This window comes from Urocampus carinirostris, chromosome 10, assembly GCF_059441175.1.
Source record: "Urocampus carinirostris isolate Australia breed hairy pipefish chromosome 10, RoL_Ucar_1.0, whole genome shotgun sequence".
Lineage (NCBI taxonomy): Eukaryota > Metazoa > Chordata > Actinopteri > Syngnathiformes > Syngnathidae > Urocampus > Urocampus carinirostris.
The window spans coordinates 6,820,051-6,838,781 of NC_142358.1; the positions used below are offsets into that span (position 1 = coordinate 6,820,051).

Consider the following 18,731-nt stretch of genomic DNA (forward strand, 5'->3'; position numbering starts at 1 on the left):
AAGAAGCCCTTCCCACCCTTTTCCCCTCGGCTACAACAGCCAACAATAACGCACGTATTCGGCATTACAATGTAGAATCTAACTGGTTCGCTGAACAATAATGAAGTGAAAAGCTTTGTGGACTTCCAAAATGGGCGCCAGCAATGCATTGTGGGTAATCTTAGGACCTCGAAGCACTCTATAGCCCTTAATCACAAATAGTCTCACTTACAAGAACCCCTGATCTGAGACGTGGGCACAACTCAAAAACCTCATTACTAGGAAAATGAAAGAACCTTGAGAAGGGGCCGCACATGAGGTAATCCCCCTTCCAGGATGACAATGCTGCAATAGATGTAGCAAGGGCAACAACAGACAGGCTTAACTTTTGATTTTTTTCAGGGTTAAGACGCAAGAAGCTAAATGACATCCACATTTTTATCTTAGTGAGGGAGGCCTCAAAATTTCCACAATTTAACAAAGCAGTTTCCTCCATTGGCAGATACAATTGAGTGTCATCTGCATAGCAATGGAAACTCATAGTATAGTTCCAAATAATATCACGTAGTGGGAGTAAATAAATATCGAAAAGGAGGGGATCAAGTACTGAGCCTCTCAGAATGCCAGAGGTAACACTAATAGGCTCAGAAGTTATATCACTATATCGAACACATACATCTATCTCAGAAAATACTTACTGGGGCTTTATTATTTCAATAATTTATCATACAAATATAGTTAGATTATATATAATATATCGTACTATGGGCGGCAGTGGTTAGCGTGTGTGCGGCACAGTTCTGAGGTCATGAGATCAAACCTCCTGTGTGGAGTTTGCATGTTTTCCCTGTGCTTGCGTGGGTTTCCTCCGGGCACTCCGGTTTCCTCCCACATTCCAAAAACATGCATGTTAGGTTAATTGGCCGGTCTAAATTGCCCCTAGGTGTGAATGTGCGAGCAAATTGTCTGTCCCTGTGTGGCCTGCGACTGGCTGGCAACCAGTTCAGGGTGTCCCCTGCCCACTGCCCGAAGATAGTTGGGATGGGCTCCAGCACCCCCATGACCCTACTGAGGATAAGCGGTGCAGATAATGGATATCGTACTGTATATTATTTCTTATATAAAAGACGTACCTGACTCCAGCAATAGCATTCCAGATGCCTGCGCTGAACCGATGCCATTATCCAGCAGACATTGGTAAACCCCTTGATCTTGAGGCCCGAAATCCACAATGATAAGTTGGTCATCAGAGATTTGTACCCGGTGCAAGGCAGACACGGGCTCGGCGTTAAACAGCCAGGTGACGTTCGGCGTAGGTATGCCCCTGCCCATGCAGCTGAAACCAACGGTGGAACCGAGAGAAACACGTTGCAGGTCAGGCAGACCTTCCAAGATGGACACGGGTTCTGCGAGAGGGAAGAGTCCGATTAGAAAACGGCTTTTTCTCTATCCAAAATGTTCAGGTCCCCACCGAGAATGTTGATGGTGTAGTTGGCACTCATCACAGTTTTTCGTTCACTCTCAGTAGCACAAAAGTATACTCCACTATCGTCTGCAGTCACAGAGACTAATTCCAAATTGTGATGCAGGTGTCGCAGGGAAGGCCCCAGTTGGACTGGCTCGCCATTCTTGAACCATGTAGATGACAGTGCCGAACTTCCAGAAATGACACACTCCAGGGTATACGATTGGGAATGCTGCAGTGTCACAATCATTGGGTGGGTGGGGTAAAGTATCCGTAGTTGATTGGTGGAAGAGTCTGCATCTAAGAAATAAGAGGCCAATAGGACTGAATTAAATCAGTAGAAGGGACATTTTACTGGGTTCCTACATCTAAAGGCAAGTAAATTCAAGACTTTTTTATGGCTTTTGAAGTCAAATTTCGACCAAATTAGGCGGCAAGGTTTTGTTGTGTACATTCAGTTGGTGACTATCAGAACAGATACAAATTTTACAATTCTTATTAGACTTACGTCGCACAGAGATTTTGGTCCCGTGGGCCTGTGTGACAGTTTCCCCAGTGACAGGATTGTACGAGCCACACTTGTAGACGCCTTGATGTCGCGCCGAGACAGATGGAATATGCAGGTTACCAGAAGGAAGGACCAAGTAGTCATCTAAAAAGAGAGATTAAATGTAACAAAAATTGAAAATTCCACCAAAATGTTCACAGTCGGAAAAGACAAACCTGTAGATGCGTCCAAGCGCTCGCCTCGCACTCGTAGCCTTGGCAAGGCTGGTGGCACGCTAGCGGGTAGAGGGCACTCAATGATGGCGGCGTCACCTTCTCGGATAGAGAGCGAGTGGCGCCGGCTGTTTTCGTATTTGGAGATTTCTGCAAGAAAATACAAAAAGCGAAGGTTAGGAAGCGGGGAGTGTTGTTATGACTGAGAAAAGGAAAACCCAAAGGCTCATTAAGGATGTCAAAAGTCCTTCAGCTTCCTTCCCGCCGCCAGCCAGCAGCAGGCGTCGTCACCCTTTTGCAAAAGAAACTTCCTGCCTTGTTACTTGAGTGCAGTTTGGTAGGAGTAAATGAAAAATACTGTACCTTGCCAGGAAATTCCATTTACAGAAATAAGTAGGAAAAAGTAGTTTTGTAGTATAATTGATGTCTCTGTTAGCAGAAATTGTGTTCATTTAAGACAATAGTTGTGTTCTTTTACAATACATTTTTAATGCCCCCAATAAGCAGTTAGGCGCCTTGCATGGCTGACTCCCTATTGGTGTGTGAGTGTGTGTGTGAATGGGTAAGAGTAAAGCAGATTGTAAAGCGCTTTGGGAGGTCTTCATTGACTTGAAAAGCGCTATATATATATATATATATATATATATCCAAAATGTTTACCATTTTAATTGAATTGCAAAATATTGTATGCAACGAGATTAGACATGACACTCCAGGTTAAACAGGGTAAACATGTACCACTTCAAAGAAAAATAAGATAAAAAAGTTTTAGGATAAAATTATAATTAGACCTTAAAACAAGACTGTTTTAGGGGCCGGTCACACAGCCGTTTGCGGCTGAATCACGGCTAAAATTTTGCGTTTTTTTTTTTGCCCGTGGTTGCCCGGGATGGAAAATGCGCAAAATTGGCCAACCCGCTGTTCATCGGTGGTATGCCCGCAAAACAGACGCCGGCGACTGTTCCGCTTCCTCATCGCGTCATTTCTGCGTCATTTTCTCGTGTGGACCACGGGTATAAAAGCTCCCGAGCCGGTGTTGTGCCCAAATCCGACTCCTACGCAACACCCACACCGCCCCACCCCCTCGCGTGACTTTTTCATCCACGTTAACAAACGCATTTTGTAGAATACGATCGCACTTTATTGTTTAAATAAACGCGTTATATAGACTAGGATCTCCCAATTGTTATAATTAGCTCGCTTTATAGTTTTAATAAGCATTTTATATAGAATACGATCGCTTTCGTTGGAAGCGCAGCAGAATGCGCGTTCACGCGAGGGGGGGAGGATTTACCGTTCGATTACGTTCACAACAAAAACAAAGACGGAATGGTTTAAGTTGTAAAATGAAAACATTTTTTTCCTTTTTCTCGTAAAATGTAATTAAGAAAAAAAGAATTCTAGTGTAAATAAAATAGCACACCGCATTAAATAAATAAAAATACTACTTGATACATACACCTTCGTAGAAAAAGTATATCCAAGAAAAATAATAATCTATAATTAGTATGACAATTTTACTAGAAACGGGTGTATAAAATAGAATATATATATATATATATATATATATATATATATATATATATAAACCAGTCATTTTTTTAAATAGTAAAATAATAAAAATAATGCTTTTTTAATTTTTTTGTATTTTCCTAGAAAATATGTAAAAAAATATAGTTTAACTAAAAAAAAGAGTGAGACAGGAAAAATAAGAAACAATGCAATAGGGCAAATAAGGACATAAGATAAAAAAAGAAAATGCTCATATTAACTATTTTGCTTATTTTACTCTTCGTATTTACTATTTAAAATTAGTTAAATAATATTTAATATGAACCAATTATCCGATATGGCTGTTGTTGATTCTTTCTTTCATTAAGGAAATGAATGAATCAATCAACATGCATAAAACAGAAAATATTTTGTATGGTATTTCTCTTTGTTTTTTTTTTCAATCATGTTACAACAAACACCACACCACAAAATTAACACATCACCAAAAAAGAAATAAGGGATGACAGGTTGAAGACAAAGACCCATTCCCAAAATAATTTATCAATCATTTAAACAAATTATAATGTCTTACATCATTATAACAATGATTCCATAGTCCATTTAAATATAGAGTGGGAAAAATCCTTCCAAAAAACTGCATTGAATAAAGTATCTATCTATCTATCTATCTGTCTATTATATCAAAATATTATCATTTAAATTATTTATTATTGATTTCTTTCTTTTTAAATTATCTAATTCCTAGTAATTATTCTTATTATTACCATTACTATTATTATATATTATTGTTACAAAAATATGATTGAAACATTCGTTACTATTATTCAAATATTTAAAAGTCTATATACACATACTATTTTTTCTTTACTATTCTACCTTGCATATACGTTCAGTCTGTATTATTTTTAATTGAACTATTGAACTTGGATCACTATTTCTACTCTTTAAATAAGTATAGCAGCATATAAGTATTCCCTTTACTTGAAGTGTGATCCACGTACCTGCCAGTTGCACGCGTGCATACCGGCTGGCGATGGCTGGCCCATGACCAGAGCGTGCCAGGCACTGGTAGATTCCTGCATGTGCTTTCTGCAAGGAGGCAATAGTAAGCGTCCCGCCATCCAATTCTATGCCAGGCAGTGTATCAAGGAGCAGGTTTTTGCCGTTGAAACGCCAAGAGATGGCTGCAGAAGGGGGGATAATGGAGCAGAGCAGGCGAGCCACGGAACCTGGACTCTGCACCAATGAGGCGGGCTCGGAGCGGAACGTCGGATGTTGAGCTAAAGGGTGGAAAGAATGGATGATGAACGGAGGGTGTAAAACCAATAAGTGTGATGTACAAGGGCTGTTAAGGCATGGTCACACAGCCTTTCACGGGCGTATCGAGGCTGAATCACGGCCAGAAATTACTGCCCGTGAAGCAGACGCTGTTGGACGCTTTGAGATCGCGATACAGACGAGATACAGCAGTGCTTTACACGCGGTAAGAAATTCACACGCGGTTGGCCGCGCGAAAAAGTTTTGCGCTGCTCAAAACTTTAGACCACGGGTAACCGCGGGCGGCACACGTGGTACACACAAGGTAAAGACACGGTACGAACGTGCTAGGACGTGCACGGCTGTGGCCAAGACATGGTTACACGCGGGTAGGACGCGAAATTTTAGAGGGTAATCGCGGGTGGAGCACGGTCATAGCACGTTTGTTCTGTGCCTGTATGGCGGTGTTATCACGTGCATTAGCGTGTGTACCGCGTGTAAGCACGGTCAAACGCTATGCAGCCGCGGTTACCTGCGATGAGGACGCGGAACAGTCGCCGGCGTCTGTTTCGCGGGCATACCACAGGTAAACAGCGGGTTTTGCCAATTCTGCACATTCTCCACCGCGTCTGCTTCACGGGAAGAAACTTCTGGCCGTGATTCAGCTGCGATATGCCCGTGAAAGGCTGTGTGACCATGCCTTTAAGTACACATTTTTCATAGCAAAATTCAAGCACATTTTAAAGACATTCGGAGCCATCCATCTCTCCATTATCTGCACCGCTTATCCTCAGTAGGGCCATGGGGGTGCTGGGGTCCATTCCAGCTATACTCTGGCAGTGGCCGGGAGACACCTTGAACTGGTTGCCAGCCAGTCGCAGGGCACACAGAGACAGGCAACTCACTTGCTCATTCACACCTAGTGGCAATTTGGACCGGCCAATCAACCTGACATCCATGTTTTTGCAATGTGGGAGGAAACCGGAGTGCTTGGAGGAAACCCACGCAAGCACGGGGAGAACATGCAAACTCCGCACAGGAAGGCTGGTAACTGGATTTGATCCCATGACCTTAGAACTGTGCCACAGACGCACTGACCACTCATCAGCTGTGCCGCCGCATACACTTTCAAAGCCAATTTTTCAATTTTTACAGTATCAATAAATACAAAATCCACAGTTAATCATGTATTTTGCAAATACACCAATGTATCAGTGATTTACATGTGCAATTTCTGATCTTGCGAGTGACATGATTTTTAGATCTCGAAAAAACGCATATATATTTATTTTTTAAACAAATCTCTCCCCACGTAGGTGTTGGTAAAATGACAGTAATATGTAGCTTACATTTTCAGTTGCAGGAAGTTCTTTTCCATTACAATTTACCACTGGTTAACACTCGCTTTATTTTCTGCATGGCCCACAACACATGTCCATAATTGATAACTAATCCTTGCAGTAATACACATGTCATTTCCCTGTTACGTGTAGCATGCACCGGTCTTCTTGGGCGCAAACCATAGGGGGCAATCATGCTTAATAGGACCATGCCGTAAAAACAAATGCCAGCTGCAAGTAATCATAAGAGAGGAAGAAATGCAATGACAAAGTGAAGCAACCAAAGAGCAGTGTCTGCGTCATCTTTGCCAGACTCGTTGAGAATCATGGCAACAATTTCAAGCATTTACAAGTACTACACACAAAATTCAAGCACTTTTTAATCCAAAATTTAAGTATTTTCAAGGATTTCAAGCACCCTTACATATCCTAAGGCAATGAATTGCCAGTGAAAGTGCTGTATTAAAACATTTAGTGTACAATAGGACAATGAACCGCCCTCCTTTATCCCCACCCAACAACCTAAACCACCTGACACACACAATGGTTAAAATACAATAAGAAAATAGGAACAGAAATAGATTATAATTTCTGTTATCCATGACTTAATATCTAAAATGCATTTTTAAATAGTATTTAGACAAGAGAATTTGTGTCATCAGGGGACACGGCAATGTACAGCTGGGTGTCTGAGTAACTATGGAAATGGACTCCATGTCTTTTGATGACATCCCAAAGGGGAATCATTTATAGATTAAAATGTAGCAAGCCTAAAATAGAACCTTATGTGACGCCACATTTAATTGATTCATACTTACTGAGAAATGCCGGACTGTGAGGTAGGAATAAAACTAGTTCATTAGAGGAATTTCATACTCTACAACAATGTTTTTATATGCACAGATAGGATTTTAGAATCAGCGTAAATCTGTCTTGATGCCAAAATATAAAAGTCACAGTAATATACTTTGAATTTCAATGATAATCCAATTCCCACCACAACCTTGATGTGGAACTCTACTCAATATCCTTGTATAATGACGGTAAAAAACATTCATTCATTCAAACTGGGTCCAATTCATCCAAAGTCGTTTGTGAGATGAAGGTTTGGGAAGACAAAAAAATATTTTCATCAAACTTTTATCTTTACAATTCCTTTACTGCAAGTGCAATGTTGTTTTAAATACATTTTAAAATGTTGAAACAGAAGACCACTGGTTATGACGTTACCTTACCACATTTTTGGGTTACGATGAGTTTTTTTTGGCACCACTTTACGGGACTTTCCCCACCATACAATGTCAACAACAAATTATTTTGCAAACCCAAAAACCTAATGAAAAAATTTTGCAGTGTTCATACATATGACCATGTCTTAAAGTGCATGTCTGCTATCGGTTGAAATCATTTAAAATGCTGGTCTGCCATTGGTTTGCGTTACGGCTTTATTAAGACGATGATATGCTATTGTCTGAACTCCAACCCACAGCGCTCATTTTGCTGTTTTCCTTCAATTCAGAAACTAGCTGAGGTGCTGGGGGAGTGCTGACAGGGCAGCAAGAAATAACCTGCACCATCTTTGTCAAAGAAAGGTGGAACAAAGGAGCACCAGGTTGCGAGAAACACTAAGGCTCTTTTCCCCGGACCAGGAGTTAAACATGAATGACGATCTCAAAAGGCAGCTCCGCGCCGCCACAGAGATCACAATAACCTCTCTCTCCCCAACATTGTGTTGTGGTCCATCAAAGCAAAAGTGGTCCACCTCATCGAGCTCACAGTGCCATCGGAAGGTGAAATTGAGGCCACCTTTTTATATGCCATCAACCAATAGCAAACATGCATTTTAGACACATAACTCACACAAACACCGCAAAGTTGAACTTTTTGTTTTGTTTTTGGGCATGTTATAGCAAGGAAAATGCCAAAACATCTTTTTGCAAAGTGAAAAGGTTGTATGGCGGGGACACTGTACCCTGGGGTTCGATTATAGCAGTGGTTTTCAAATAGTGGGGTGGGTGCCCCTGGGAGGCGCGAGGCTCTGTCAAGTAGGTGGTGGGCGTTCTTAATATTGGAGATTTTCTTTTAACTTTCCTAAAATAATGTGTAATTGCACAGCCACTACACTAGGGTGCATTGGCGTTTTCATTGACAGGGGGTTTTGTTTACATTTAGCCTGCACATAGTGTAAAAAGCTCAGAATAGAAACTTTGAAAATGAAGAGTAGAGAAGCAGACCCTCAAGTGACCCAATGAAAAAATAATGAACACAGATGGAGAGACATTCAAAAGTGTCCTACCGAAAGCTAAGAAGGGGAAGTTTGACAAAGCGTACTTTGCCCTTTACTGCAACCATCGAGGGAGACAAGTAAAATGCGGTGTGCTTGCCATGTTGAAAATGTTGGCAGCGGACAGCTCAAAGCCAAATGAATAAAGCTGTCATTTCATGCCATAAGACACTTAAAATATTTTTCAGCCAAAATGTGCCAAAAGGTGTAGACAGGTTTTCTACAGCTTAAGGTAAAGTCAAGACTAATTAATATTTTTTTAATGCCTTTGGAAATCAGATTTAAGTCAACAAAAAAAAATCTTTCTCGCACACAATAAATCGTGCCTCGTACACATTTCCTGGCACAGCTTTTAGCTATGGCTAAAAACGTTGGATGAACAGCCACTTCTCATTAAATGTACACTTTCCCATGGTCTAAAAATAAACCCTTTCCCTGTCCCAAGTTGCTATGGATATTGTGGGTAAGCTTAAAACATGTGTCTGCTCTGAAAGGCCTGACTGAAACCACATCACAGTTTTGATTGTTCCATTTTTTGGTCACGCAATGTTGCCACCAAAGCAAATCAGTGAATTATTAAAAAAGACAATTAATAAATGTACTACATCTTTTGAGTTCACCAAATATAAATCCAAATAATACATTTTTAGAACTTGTGAAAATTGTATTCAAGACATTTTAGGGCTAATTAGAGGCTTATTTTTAGAATACTAAATTCAATGCCTTTTAGCTCTTTTCAAGGATTTGCGGGAACCCTGGTATATTTGGCATGGACGAAAGTTACCTCCAATATCGATCAATAGCGGTTTTGTCCCCACCAATATTATGTGATCACTTAAAAAATGTATCCATCTTGGGGGGAGCGAGAGGATTTCTTCTTCTGAGGGGGGCGTGACAAAAATTAATTGAAAAGCCCTATACTATACAAAGACAAATGAGTGGTTGCGTAGTGAAAGGACAGATATGCGTTTAGAAAGATACCCTGGTTAGAGGTAAGTAAACATAACATAACCTACGTGGTGTGCAACTGATGAGCAGGGATTGGCTGAGATACAACAGAATGGACAAGAAAACCCCAAAGCCAGTGTCCATGGCGTCCCGATCCCCCACCGGCAGCCGTATTCCCCCGTCCTCCTGCTGACGGCCAATCTGGAAGAACAAGAAAAAAAAAAGACATCAGACACCAGCTGGTAACCAACGTGACAAACTAAGATAATGCCGAGAATCTCTCTAATCCTCATGTGGTGACACTTGACCTCCTCTTCACATCCAATACAGCAAAGATGGCTGCAATTTCCCCACTGGGGTCCACAAAAATAAAAGGAAAGAGATAGAGGGGCCCACTTCATTCTGTGTTTTGCGATATCAACAGTTCATCACAGAAGGCTCTTTAAAAAGAAGGCATGAACATTTTGTAAAATGACAAATTTGTTATTAAGAGTAGACAATATTTGTGATATTTTTACTAGTTACACTTACCATGGACAATACAAAATATGATATGATTTATTAATATTTTTTTTGTATTGATAATTGAAGCGAAAAATACAGTGTGAATTTGAGCAGTAGATAAGGATGAAAGCAATTTCAAATGATTTTAAACAAACCCCACCTGACGTATAATAACAGAAAAGACCTTTATAATAATGCAAAAAGACACATAGAATATTTGTTATAAATTCAAATCGAACTTTAATAGCGCTCTGAAACCTTTACTTTAAATACATTAAAATGTCAACACAAATAACATGAATAATAAGTGTGGTAATTCCTCTGTAGACTTCTATAGATACATTGGGTATTTATGTATCATATTCCTTTTACTTATTGTTGTTTTATTTTCAACACAAGGATACTGCTGGAAGTGTGAATTTCCCTACGGGGATGGATAAAGTATCTACCTACCTATCTATCTATATATCTATCTATTGCACCACAACACATTATGCTTGAAGTGCGTCTTACTTTCCATACAGCAGATGGTCAGATTTGAAATTCAGTTCAAACATATGTTTACACAAGGAAATCCAATAAAACCAGGATCTCATTTACAGTAAATGTAAAAAATATTAGCGAGTATAGAAATATTCGGAATATAAAAATATTAGCGACAGTCCTATCTTTTGCTCCAGTCTGTGACTAGGGAGAGGGCTTCCTACTCCAGTGGCTCTGGCCCCAGTAGTTTATCCAATCAGAGGGTACGGGTTGGGTAGGGTCCAAGACAGAAGGCAGGAGAGTAAGTGAAAAGTTTGGTGTTTAATAATTGGCTTAATAGGCCTAATAATAGGCCTATGCTGATGCAGATATCCATCAAATTCCCAAATATCTGTGCCAATAATTGGCCGACGGGCTAATCGGCCAACCTCAACGAAGAAGAATACTTTTTTTCTAATGGGAGATGAGGGTTCAAGCTTTCTTTTTATGTGGCCTATGCCTATACAGCAAAAGAGCTATATTTTCTGTGGAGAATCAAAAATGAGTTAAATTGCCCAGAATGTATCTGGAACCAGCACTTCCCAATTGAGAAAAGCGTCTGGCACAAGGGAATCACAAGGGAAGACGAAATGCATTGGTGTGTTGAAAAAAACGGAGAGCAGTGATGGCGTCAGTTTTAAGCAGACATGAGGAACAAATGGTTCAATCATTTACATGCTCTTCACACAAAATTCAAGAACTTTTCAATCTTTGAACAAAAAAACAATAAAATTCAAGCATTTGCAAGGATTTCAAGGACCCATACAAACCCTGTTTATGTCACTACTATGTCACATTGATTTGCCTCTTCTAGCCTGACGTGCCTCACCGGGCCCACCGGAACCCCTTCACCCCCAAATGTAATAACAAGAACTCCATCCTTTTCAAGCAGCCGGACCCGCCCACTGCTGCTCACCCTCCTCTTTCCGAGGGTAATCCGGGCCAGGCTTTGATGACGGGGTTTTTGCTCGGTAACCAGGGTTCGAGGGCCCACAATGGCCGCCCAGCTGTGATATTGACGCCGGCGCTTCAGCGGAATAGCCGAGCCGAGGGGGCAAATTAAAAAGATGACGGGTGTCCTGCAGTGTGCAAGAGGCGGGTGCTCAGGCTAAGCCACGGTGATTTATGTAACGCTACTTAAAAGCTGCATTTGGAAAAATGTAAGCTGGTATCTAATAATACTCTTGCTGTGGTTCAAAAGTGATTAGTTATAGTACAGTATTAATTATGGATGCAGGATGATGGGCAAAAAGGAGTGACAGTTATCGGTTAGATAGAAAAGAAAAAAAAAAGACCAATAATTAGTCACTTGATGCCACGCCAACTAACACTACTTGTTAGAAAAGAGTCGAAGCATTTTTTTCCTTATTGGAATATATTTTAATTTTCTAAGGAAGTAATAGTACAACTGGGTTGAGCTGCTTTTCTTCTTCGATACTGGAGTGCTTGGCCATAATTAGTTGCATGGTTCAGGACAGGTGCATGCTATTCTTATTGTACTGGCTTCTTAACTTAAGCGGATGTATCATTTGTTTTGATGTTTTTGTTTTTTTTAAACATTTTTGTCACATTATGTTTGTGTAAGAACGATGATTTAGGGATTGACAGTGTACTGTACATGTTTTAATGTTTTTTTCTCCTTTGGCAAATGAATACATTTGCTTAACAAGTTATGCTGTAAGAGACATCTTAAGGCGTGTTTGGCCGGACTATACACTGGGTGTTTGAAAAATTTGGTATCCTTTGAATTTCAATAATTACCGTATTTTCCGCACTATAAGGTGCACCTAAGTCTTAATTTTTTTCAAAAGCTGACCATGCGCCTTATAATACAGTGCGCCTTATATATGGCTCAATATTAAATCGCAAGGTCTCGCAACTTACGCAACAGCCGCCGACTCGATTTTCCCCCGAACGTGGAGTAGTCCGCGGTGTATGCTGGGATTTATATTCCGGCGTTTCATTGGTTAACCAATGTGTCAATCATCATTTGAATCGATCGCTATTGGCTAAAGTTATTCTGAGCCTCGGATAGGCTAGAGGGCCGAAACAAACCCGGCAATTGGCCGAAAAAGATGTGTCAATCATCAGTTAAATTGATCGTTATTGGCTGAAGTTATTCGGAGCCTCGGATAGGCTAGATGGCCAAAACAAACCCTGCAATTGGCCGAAAAAGACGTGTCAATCATCAGTTAAATCGATCGCTATTGGCTGAAGTTATTCGGAGCCTCGGATAGGCTAGAGGGCCAAAAAAAACCTGCAATTGGCCGAAAGATGACTGAATAGCAAGTTTGCTAAACTACGCCATAAAGAAACATGTTTCATTAGTCTGTATTTGTAAATATTTTACTCTCCTGGATTTACTACACTCACGGTTGTAAGAAGACCATGGTTGCGTATCATTATTGAACGTGAGAACTTAGGTGAGCTATGCGGCTTTATATTTTCCCGGTATCTTGTTTTAGAACGATCTTGATGTTGCTGTGATGAGTTGAGTGAATTAAACTCAATTCCAAGTGTTTATTGTCATATGCACAGTAAAGTTGCGAGCGAAAAAGAAAATAGAAACTAAGGAATGGTTGGCATTTCTTGAATCCCAAGACTTTAACCTTCCGAATGATATTTGAAATGATGCATTTGAGTGCCATCGTACGGACACCGCATCCGCACGTGTCTACGACACGTATTTGCTTCTTTGCAAGCTTTGGGAATGTTAAGGGGGTAATCGGTTTGACTGAATCATCTGACTGTTTTGTCGAAGTTCCCATTGTAGCACCTTATAATCCGGTGGGCCTTATCTATGGAAGATATAGGACCAAAAACTATTTTTTGGGGGTCCGCCCGATAACCCGGTGCGCCCTATAGTGCGGAAAATACGGTAATTATTATGATTAATGTTTATATTTCTCTGTAAGAACTTATGAGCAGATACTTTTTTTATAAAAAGAAAATAAAGTAATTTGCTAGAGACTGTTAAGATATGCCCAGAATGTTCCTTTTGAATTTCTCATTCAGATTTTGAGGGAATAAATATTATGATCTCCAACATAAAAGCTTTTTATTTTAATTTACCTTTATCATGTACTTTCTGTGATATGTACGGTACATCTCAAAGGATATCAAATTTTGTGAAACACCAGGTATTTCCTCCAGGTAGTTTCTCCCCTCAGTGCACCAGCATATATTTTTTAAGCTTTTCTTACCCAGGGCACTTGTGGCATGTTTTTACAAAAAGACTAGATCTATAATCATATGCACTTATTGCAACATACAATATCTTTTCAATCTAGTCATTACCGACAAAGTATTGATTGAAAAAGTCCAGCTCTCGTCTCTTCAACATTAAAACTCTATAATGTTATAGTAATTGTAAACAAAAATACTGACACACATAAGAATAATTGCATTTTGTGAGTGTTTGCATTATTTTTCTAATATAGAGTGCAGTTTTGAAAAGCTATCTGTCTGCAGAAGCAAGATTTAATCATTTATTTAATATTCCTAAGCAAAAACAGACATTGTACTTCGCTACAAGCACACACACTCAGACATTCCTGAAAACGCACTTGCGCAGACACACATTCCTGGAAAAACAGGTGTAAAAGTGCTTAGAGAAACAAGGAACGTGCTAAAGGCCAGTGAGTTTGGTTTTCAACTTGCTACCGTGCGATTTAAGTTTACTTTGTGGCGTCTCACATCAAACCCGCAATCTCCACACCGCATGCTGCGACAGGCCCCATAGCTCACTGCATTTGCGATATATAATTACAATAACAAGGCACGGGGGGCCTACTAAACATGCGTCCAATAACGCAGCGTCTCTGCAAGAAATAGGCCAATATTAATATGCAACACTTTAATTTCTATTCATCTATGCTAAGGTTTGTATTTTAAAATAACTATTTTGGCACTATGTTACCTTTCTGCTGAGGCATTTTTATAACACGTCTCCAGGATACTGATGTGGTTCCTGCACTCATGTAGGCAAGACAATAGTTAACCTCTTCTAGTCAAGTCAAGTCAAGTCATGTTTATTTGTATAGCTCTTAATCACAAAAAATCTCAAAGGGCTACACAGATCACAATAACAACTCCTGATCTAAAACGACATGAGGGTAGGGAGAAACTCAAATTCACTTCTTTATTGTATACAAAAACGGGAAGGGGGGGCTTACTCTTGTTTGTCCTTAGGCACTGAGCATTTGAGTTCTAAGAATTATTGTAGCAATGGGTTGTTTTAATTGAGCACGTTCAAAAATTAAATCAAATTGGTAAGACATGTCATAGTGTGTCATACTCCACTAGAGGTTGTTGCAGCTTAGAATGGAGCTCAAGCGTGTGCATTTAAAGAAAATGTACTATTGAAGCTACAATACCACATGGTTAAATTCGGAACCCAATTACATACTTTCTTGCGTGGCCAAGAGGACATAAAACCTGGTGTTGAACCCTGCAACAACAAAAGATTAAGCATCTAAAAAGGGCCAAGAGCAGGAGTTGGTCAGAACTGGTAAATGGCTAACCTTAGGAAAAGCTACTAAAAAAGCGAGTAAACGCCACCCTTAATCAGAACTAAGCGACATTCGTTGTGGTTTGCAAATGCTAGTAAAAGACAAAATAGGAGCCGCCGACAATAAAGATACCTGCTAACGGCAAGCGAAAGCCTGCAGCCGGGTGGCTAACATGAGTGGTAAGAAAAGGAAACATTGGAAAAAAGAAATGAATTATTTTTACACCAATAGATGTTGTTCTGTAATAAACACTGGGCTTTAAGTACTAGAATTTATTACAACCGCCTCATAGGGCTGGGCGATAAACCCCAAAATTAAATTTCAATTTAAAATTGAAATTGAATTGGTTATCAAAATACAAAAACAATCGATTCAAAAGAAGTTTCAAAAGCAATAACTGGTTTTAATTAGTTTTAAAAGACGTATTTGGAGATTTTATCTAACCAACATTCTTTTACTGTAAATATCCTGTAAACATCCCCCTTCGGCATACTGCCACTTGTACAAAAAAATGTACTCCATTTCACAGCAGCTCATTTTTTAATTGTCAACTTATGAAATGACAAATTAATCAAATTAATTTGATTAATTACCCTCCCCTACCACCTCCCATCCGTTCATCCGAGCACTATGGCGACAGAGCTTTGTGTAAACACACACACAGCTGCCTATCGGGCACGTCCATCTGGCGCTGCGAGGAAACACACCAGGGCATCCATCTTCCAGCTTATCTGTTTGACTTTTCTCTGACATCCGCCACTATGAAGGCACACAAACACACGCACCGTTTGGAGATCTGGTGTCAATTCCAAAATCCCATTAGCAAAAGGTCCATGTGTTGCTGGCGGGTGAGGCTACTGGTCCTGTCAAGACGAGTTATTGACTTGCTGTGTTTTGTCTCTAACGAAGGTTAAGTAATTTCACTCTTTACATCCTGCAGGTAATACAAATGGACAATTAAGCATACAATATCTGCATACTTCAACAGCAAAGTTTAAACATCAAATTACCTTCGAAAGAAGAAATCCAGCATTGATCAAAATAACTTTTGATTTTTAGGTTGACTTTGATGACTAAATTAAAGTCACTATCTTGCTCTTCACACATACTTTCCCATCTATGATCTTTTTGGATCAATAGGCAGCTATAAACGGACACAAATTCTGCCATTCTGCCTAAAAATTCATGTGCATCTACAATATGTCCCACTTGTTTACAAACAAGGAAAAGGCTCTAGAGGTATTGGGTAATATTGGAGTTGAATACGAAAGGCAAAAAAGTACTGTGTGTACAAAAATCAAACTAAGTAAGTTGGTGCGTAATGTTTTATTTTTATTTATAATACAAAATTTAAAAATGGTTGTCACTGATTGTGTTAACAAGTTTTTTAACAGTTGAGTGAATGCAGTTTTACACCTGAACCAACTCACCATGCTGTACAAACTCAATAATGCCATCTAGCAGCTGGAGAGAGCATTTGGTTGGTTTGCATTTATTTGAAGACTTTTAATAGAAATAATTTAGAGACTTGCTTTGTTTTTTGACATACTACTCAGAAATTTATGGCGGGTCTAATTGTATCATCCATGATTGACATGCCTCCAATAGACGTTTCCTAGGGTTGCAGAAGTTTAAGCAGCTGCCATATTGGATTGCAAGCGATAACAGAAGATGTAACTAGTATCGTTTTTTTATAAAATAATTTCTGTGTTGTTAATTACCCTCAAGCCACTTAAAAATTCCTGCGAGCCTGGGAAGCCTATATACAACTGAACTAAAGCTAATGAAAAAAAACACAGAAGAGGTGTTCAAGGCTAAAAGTAATTTAATTTGAAATGTTTGTGCATCACCACTGAAACAACTTTATTTCACTCAAAACTAGACACCTAACTGCAATTTAATGTTTAAAGTAGCGCAAAAAAATTGGATATGTACCTAAGCAATTTTTTTTTTTAAGACCAATCACAGAAGAGAATTATCCATCTTGATCTATAAAAGCAGATGTTCTCGGGCTTGACTGTTGCAACAGCTGAAGAAGTCAGATTATTTGTTTTGTTATTATATGTAATTTGCCAACATGCTATAATTAAAATCTTTAGATACTACATAATTTATAAATATTGTGTGCAAGATAAAAACATTTGCAAGGCAAAAAAGTATCTAATTCGACAAACATGATTTTAATTAGACTTTTTCTTATCTGAATATATATTTGAATTATTGAATTATTATTATAAAAAATGCAAGATTGTTAGTAGCTACGACAGATGGTATATATTAGTAAAAATAAAGGAAATGTCAAACTAATTCTGCCATGAATTTCTTGCAGTGAATTGTGTGTACAACTTAAAAATGTACACACAGTCTGGAAAAGCAGAAAAAATTGCTTATCGGTATGGAAGAAATATTTATCGAGCATCACTATTTTTTTTTTATTTTTTTTTATTTTAGGAAAGAACTAAATCTTAAGATTTATCTGCTATGCCGCTATTCCATAAAGGACTGGTATCTTGTAAGGGTGTTAAATGAAGCGTCAGGGGAGTTGCACCTTCTATTTACTCTGTTGGAGAACTTAAATGCAGGCATAACACAATCCATCTCGCCCCGCTCCCTTGACACCCTTTCTCAGCTATTGGATAAGGAGGACCAAGTTCCCGACACAGGAGAAAATAAACACACTGACAGGTTGCCCTCAGGGAGAGCAGATGAAGGGGGTTCAAGTGTAGGGGGTTGAAGCACCTGCAAGAACTCCTTAAAGCCCCGATGTGGGCCCGGCCCATATCCCTGTCCTATTGGGTAAACTGGGACAAATAAAAGAAGATGCAGCGAGGCATCAAAGAGCCGCGGGGCACGAGCAAAACACGTCGCAACTGGTGCTCTTCACTCAGCTTCACAAGACGCCACAGCCGACTGAAAGACAACGACAAACAATGTGGGCCAGTCGGAAGGAGATCAAATCTCCTTGTTGCACCAATACAGAAACTGAATCTAAAAAAATTAAGAACCCAACTAGCAATTTTTAATATCGCTGATTCTTTAGGTTGCGTCCTTTGTGGTGTAACACAGAGATGACCTGCGAGGAGTAACCGACCAGTGTGCTATACCTTTAACTTGCCCACACTTGCCCCTCAGATCCTTATATGGATTTTGCATTCCTGAACACAACAATAGAGCAAAGCCAGCGGAAAGGACAGAAGTAGTGATGGAAGATTAATGCAAAATGATAAAATGAGAAGCAGCAGAAGTTGATAAGGGTGCAATGAGTAAATTTGCAAAGTTCAAACTCCATCCCGCTCTTCATACTGCACACAGTGTTCCCTCGCCATTCTGAGGTTCGACTTTTGTGTCCATGTTGCATTATTTTTTTGCGGATTTTTGCATACATCAAAGAATTTTGGTGGCACTTTAAAATGAAATGAAATGATCTGCATTTCTATAGCGCTTTTCAAGTCAAGACTTCCCAAAGCGCTTTTCATTGTGCTTCACATTTCCCAATAGCGGCCGTGCACCCAGTAAGGCGCTAACCTGCTTATTGGGGTATTAGGGGTTCAGTGTCTTAGCCAAGGACACTTCAACATGTAACACGGAGGAGCCGGGATTCGAACTGAGATCTCTTGATCCCAATACGAGCACTCTACCTCCTGAGCCACTGCCGCCACAGAGTGCCAGTACACTCAAATGAATCA

At 39.7% G+C, this 18,731-nt stretch overlaps 1 protein-coding gene across 2 annotated transcripts in view; it reads right to left on the bottom strand.

Moving 5' to 3' along the window:
• cdon (cell adhesion associated, oncogene regulated) overlaps positions 1–18,731 on the bottom strand; it is a 64,365-nt gene that overhangs the window by 32,420 nt on the left and 13,214 nt on the right. For both annotated transcript variants that reach the window (XM_088345950.1, XM_088345949.1), the window contains exons 2-7: positions 9,577–9,709; positions 4,681–4,959; positions 2,168–2,314; positions 1,953–2,096; positions 1,451–1,744; positions 1,113–1,385 (exon numbers count right to left, since the gene is read on the bottom strand). In XM_088345950.1, coding sequence (XP_088202076.1) covers positions 1,113–1,385; positions 1,451–1,744; positions 1,953–2,096; positions 2,168–2,314; positions 4,681–4,959; positions 9,577–9,652 — 1,213 coding nt within the window. In that variant the 5' untranslated portion in view covers positions 9,653–9,709. The remainder of the gene's footprint in view (positions 1–1,112; positions 1,386–1,450; positions 1,745–1,952; positions 2,097–2,167; positions 2,315–4,680; positions 4,960–9,576; positions 9,710–18,731) is intronic.